The 5,593-nt window shown below is 48.0% G+C and overlaps 1 protein-coding gene across 1 annotated transcript; it reads left to right on the plus strand.

The window, feature by feature from the left end:
* Positions 1-1,745: 1,745 nt before the first annotated feature.
* LOC310790203 (uncharacterized protein) lies at positions 1,746-5,108 on the plus strand (the record flags this gene model as incomplete). Its single annotated transcript, XM_083651879.1, has 1 exon — positions 1,746-5,108. One exon carries the CDS (start codon positions 1,746-1,748, stop codon positions 5,106-5,108), a length of 3,363 nt encoding a protein of 1,120 aa, XP_083508005.1.
* Positions 5,109-5,593: the final 485 nt, after the last annotated feature.

Consider the following 5,593-nt stretch of genomic DNA (forward strand, 5'->3'; position numbering starts at 1 on the left):
CCGCTTGCGAAAAGAAGAATCAATCAAAAGCAAGCCCCGACGTGATGAATAGCAGCCCAGAGAAACACCGAGCGATTTAATCAGAGCGCCGGGTTGAGACGGGGCGGCGGGCCGAGACAGAGACCCCCTCGAGGTTAATCTGAACTTTCAAAAGAAATCCAATTAAGATGGCGGCACTAAAGACACAAACACTTGCAGGTGTATCTATTGTGTACCGGCTCCTTCTGTACCGGCAAAAAAATAACGTATTTGCTCACTGTGACACCTGGGGGAAAAAATAAGGCTATAGTCCCATATGGCTGTTGCAGAATTCAGCTGTTCTTTTGTGCTCTTTTCTTTTGTCAGTGTTTATCTCTTCAATTTGTTGTCACATTGCTGCCTTTCTCTTGAAGCGACAGAAAGGACGAGATAAGACTATGGTGGGATGCACAATAGAAACTGCTTAGCACTGAGAACACGTTAGAGAGCGGACGTGATCTGCCTCATATTGTGAAAGGCAGAACATGTTAAGCTTCAATGATACCCGCTGAAATACATTCCATGCAGACGTGTTGTACATACTGTACTCTACACGCCTACATAGAGATGTCCGCAAAAAAAAAGAAAAAAAGCCCTTACTCTTATATAATGATTGCTCACACTTATTCAAAACAGATTATGGCATCTTTTGAGAAGAGTAGTCTTCACACATGCACGTCCGATCATGGCAGAAAAACCCTGCACACTGTAGACAGGCCTATATTCAACTGTGGTCCATGGGCCAACTCCAGCCCGTCATGTACCATGACACATTAAATTGCCTGATTTTTAATGGAGCTTAGTGCAATAACCTCTCCATGCAAGACAAGGACGTATGGGTGTTACTGTAAATGTGACCAACACCCTCAAATCTAAAAGAATATCTATTGAAATGTGGTGATCTGTAATGCCACGTTACATAATAGAGCCCGAGGCAGTGCTGTTGTGTTGTCCAGCCGAGGTGCCTTCAAATCGGCTTGGCATCAGCTTAGCGCCCCGGTGGCTGGTTCTCTAAAATCGAAAATCAAAATAGGCATTATTTCCCTAACCCTACTGTAAACTGACGTCATAGTTTTTCTTTGTTTGTTTTTATGTGCTTTTTGTCTTTTTTGGTTGCTTTTTGAAATTATGCTAGCTTAGCTTTTTCTTTTTTCTTTTTCCGTTTCTTGTTATAGTTTATTATCTTGTTACTTATTTAGTAGCTTACTTTTGTTTTATATTTTATCCTTGTAGGGGAGGTCCATTGTATAAGCCCATGGCTTCTTGACCTCTCCTGTCACATTCTGTCATTTCTTTGTTATCATCTGGTTTTATGTAGTTTTGTACAGTATGCAAATAAATAAATACAAGAAATACAAAATACCTAAAGCCCGCCCGTATAGCTGCCGCTGATTGGTTGGAATGACCTGGTGTGAGCTGTACAGCCTACAGCTTGGCTCATGACAAGATGGACTTGTCACGTGAGATCTCATGAATTCGCGCGAATCCAACTGCCTTGCAAGGTTACGAGTGACACCGATGAATCGCAATTGCTCGAGTGACATCACTCACTGATGAGATCACTCACTGAGTGACATCACTAATGGCATCACTCATTGATGACATAACTCACTGATGACATCATGCTCGAGTGACATCACCGATGACATCGCAAATCATCAGTGGTGTCATAAAAATGCTTCCCTGCTGAGGCAACACCAAGTGTGCGGAAGTATCATACAGGAGGGATGTCCACTGTCAAACTGTGTGTGAAGGGGGTGAAGCTGCAGGAGAAGCCAGAGAAGAGACGACTTCAACAGCAAGAGCTCAGAGAGAAGAAGGCACGAGCGATGGAGGTCACTATACGTAACTATGAGATCATGTGTATGATCAGGGACTTCAGAGCCAGTCTGGACGACAGGCCCCTAACCACTGCTGATCCGATAGAGGAGCACAGGATATGTGTATGCGTGCGGACACGCCCCCTCAATCGAAAAGAATTGGCAACAAAGGATCTAGATGTGATCACCATCCCCAGGAAGGATGTGGTCATGGTCCATGAGCCCAAGCAGAAATTCGACCTGACCCGCTCCCTGGAGAACCAAACCTTCCGGTTTGACTATGCCTTTGATGACACTTCCACCAATGAAATGGTCTACAGGTTCACTGCTCGACCGCTGATCGAAACCATTTTTGAGAGGGGAATGGCAACTTGCTTTGCATATGGACAAACTGGAACTGGAAAAACACACACTATGGGAGGGGACTTTTCCGGGAAGAACCAAGACTGCTCTAAAGGGATATATGCGCTAGCAGCGAGAGACGTCTTTCTCATGTTGGAGAAGCCAAACTACAAGAAGTTAGAACTCCAAGTCTTTGCCACATTTTTTGAGATTTACAGCTGGAAGGTGTTTGACCTGCTGAACCGCAAGGCTGAGTTACGGGTCCTGGAGGACGGGAAGCAGCAGGTCCAGATTGTGGGGCTGCACGAGAGGGATGTTAAATGCACAGAAGATATCCTCAAACTTATCGAAGTGGGAAACAGCTGCAGGGCTTCATGTCAGACTTCGGCCAATGCCCACTCGTCCAGAAGCCATGCTGTGTTTCAGATTATTCTGCGCCGGAGGGGAATTTTGCACGGGAAGTTCTCTCTTATTGACCTGGCAGGTAACGAGAGAGCGGCAGACACATCCAGCGCTGACCGCCAGACTCGCATGGAGGCAGCTGAGATCAATAAGAGCTTGCTGGCACTCAAGGAGTGTATTCGAGCACTGAGCCAGAAAAACAAACACACTCCCTTCAGAGCCAGCAAACTAACCCAGGTGCTGAGGGACTCCTTCATAGGGGAGAACTCCAGAACATGCATGATTGTGACAATCTCTCCTGGGATGGCCTCTTGTGAAAACACACTGAACACACTGAGGTATGCCAACAGGGTGAAGGAGCTCAAAGTGCACCCCCGGGCAGTGATGAGCCATCAAGAGGGGCACGTCAACCAGCTGGAGGTGCTGGAGGCTCATTGGGGGGTGGGGAACTCCCAGCAGAAGCTGCAGAAGACTCATGTCCTCAGCCAGTGCCAGGACAAGGCAAGGCAGAAGATGCACATGTTCAAAGAGATGGTGAAGCTGACAGAGGATGCACAAAAGGTGGATGTCACTATACTTAACTCTGAGATCATGTGTATGATCAGGGACTTAAGAGCCAGTCTGGACTACAGGCCCCTAACCACTGCCAATCTGATGGAGGAGCATAGGATATGTGTATGCGTGCGGACACGCCCCCTCAATAAAAGAGAGTTGGCGACCAAGGAGCTAGATGTGGTCACCATCCCCACTAAGGATGTGGTCATGGTCCATGAGCCCAAGCAGAAAGTTGACCTGACCCGCTACCTGGAGAACCAAACCTTCCGGTTTGACTATGCATTTGATGACACTTCCACCAATGAAATGGTCTACAGATTCACTGCTCGACCGCTGGTCGAAACCATTTTTGAGAGGGGAATGGCAACCTGCTTTGCATTTGGACAAACTGGAAGTGGAAAAACACACACTATGGGAGGGGACTTTTCAGGGAAGAACCAGGACTGCTCTAAAGGGATCTATGCACTAGCAGCGAGAGACGTCTTTCTCATGTTGGAAAAGCCAAACTACAAGAAGTTAGACCTCCAAGTCTTCGCCACATTTTTCGAGATTTACAGCTGGAAGGTGTTTGACCTGCTGAACCGCAAGGCCGAGTTACGGGTCCTGGAGAACGGGAAGCAACAGATCCAGATTGTGGGGCTGCACGAGAGGGATGTTAAATGCACAGAGGATATCCTCAAACTTATCGAAGTGGGAAAGAGCTGCAGGGCATCCGGTCAGACTTCAGCCAATAGCCACTCATCCCGAAGCCATGCTGTGTTTCAGATTATTCTGCGCCGGCGAGGAAAGATGTACGGGAAGTTCTCTCTTATTGACCTGGCAGGTAACGAGAGAGCGGCAGACACATCCAGCGCTGACCGCCACACTCGCATGGAGGCAGCTGAGATCAATAAGAGCTTGCTGGCACTCAAGGAGTGTATTCGAGCACTGAGTCGGAAAATAAGACACACTCCCTTCAGAGCCAGCAAACTAACCCAGGTGCTGAGGGACTCCTTCATAGGAGAGAACACCAGAACATGCATGATTGCGACCATCTCTCCTGGGATGGCCTCTTGTGAAAACACACTGAACACACTGAAATATGCCAACAGGGTGAAGGAGCTCACAGTGCACCTCGGGGCAGTGATGGAGAGCCGTCAAGAGGGACACGTCAACCAGCTGGAGGTGCTGGAGACTCAGTCTGGTGTGGGAAACTCTTCGCGTAATCTGCCGGAGAATACTCACATCCTGGGCCAGCGTCAGGACGAGGCAAGGCAGCAGATGCACAAGATTGGAGAGATGGTAAAGCTGACAGAGGAGGATGTGGACCGGGAGTTCCACGACACCGAAATGAAGAACGAGGGGGAGCTACAGATGGATAAAGAGACCAACCTGATCCTGAAAAAAGAAACTGAAACCACAAAGATGGAGGTCAACTGTCTACAGATGGACATAAACAGGCTGAAGCTGGAACAGCAGGAGCTGCACGGGTTGGTCCACTCCCATGAGAAGCACATCCAACACCTGAAGAAGCAGATCTTAGAGCAGAAGAAGTCTCTCCAGGACAAGGATAAGAGCATCTCTGACTTGAAGAAGAAGAATGAGGAACTGGAGGAGTTAAAGTTTACTCTTGAATGCAGGGAGACTCAGCTAAAGAACCAGGCCGAGCCTCGAGAAGAAGACATTGAAGATAAGAAGGTGGAGATCCAAGAGATGGAGGTGGAGCTGGTGCAACTCCCCAAAAGCAACACCCAGCTGGAGCCGACTGTCTCTGACACAAAGCTCGAGATGAAGGCCACAGATAAGGAGATGTGCAAGGAGATACAGAGAGTGAAGGATGTGAACACCCATGTGAGCCGATTCAAGATAGACCTCTATAAGTGCATAGCCTTCATCCCAGAGAAGCTCTATACCAGGCTTTTCCAAACTTGGACCCCAGGACCAAGTTCTTTCTGGGCAATGAGGAGAACGAGCGGCAGCTCTGCCAGTTGATGCTCAAGGTCTGGGGGAGTAAGGAGACAGCTGCTGTCATTGAGGAGCTCATCAGCTAATGTCATGTTGACCCATACCTAGGAAACTTCAATGAGGCCATGTTAGCAGGTTGTTTGCCAGGAATATAAGCTACTCTGCACTGGGGTGTTTTGTGCATTTCAGGTTGAGGTCTCCGAGATACATACCCTCCAGTCAGACCAGGAGGAAACACAGCAGAGTTGTGCTCTACCTACTCTATCATGCCGTCAAGCTGGGATTCAAGTCTGCAGTAGTGAGGACTCGGGGCACAGACATAATCTTCCTCCTCCTATCACGCTGACATCATCAACCTTGTCATATTCCTTGAGGCTGCCATGGGAAGGCACCATCAGCGCTGGCTTGAACTGCCTTCAAGGGCAAGGTGGCATCACTGAAAAAGCTGAAGAAGAACCCTCAATTTCAAAAGCGTTTCAGATTGGTGGATTAACTTTTAGATAATTTGACAT

The sequence above is a fragment of the Poromitra crassiceps genome (genome assembly GCF_964638095.1).
Source record: "Poromitra crassiceps genome assembly, chromosome: 15".
Taxonomy (NCBI): Eukaryota; Metazoa; Chordata; class Actinopteri; order Beryciformes; family Melamphaidae; genus Poromitra; species Poromitra crassiceps.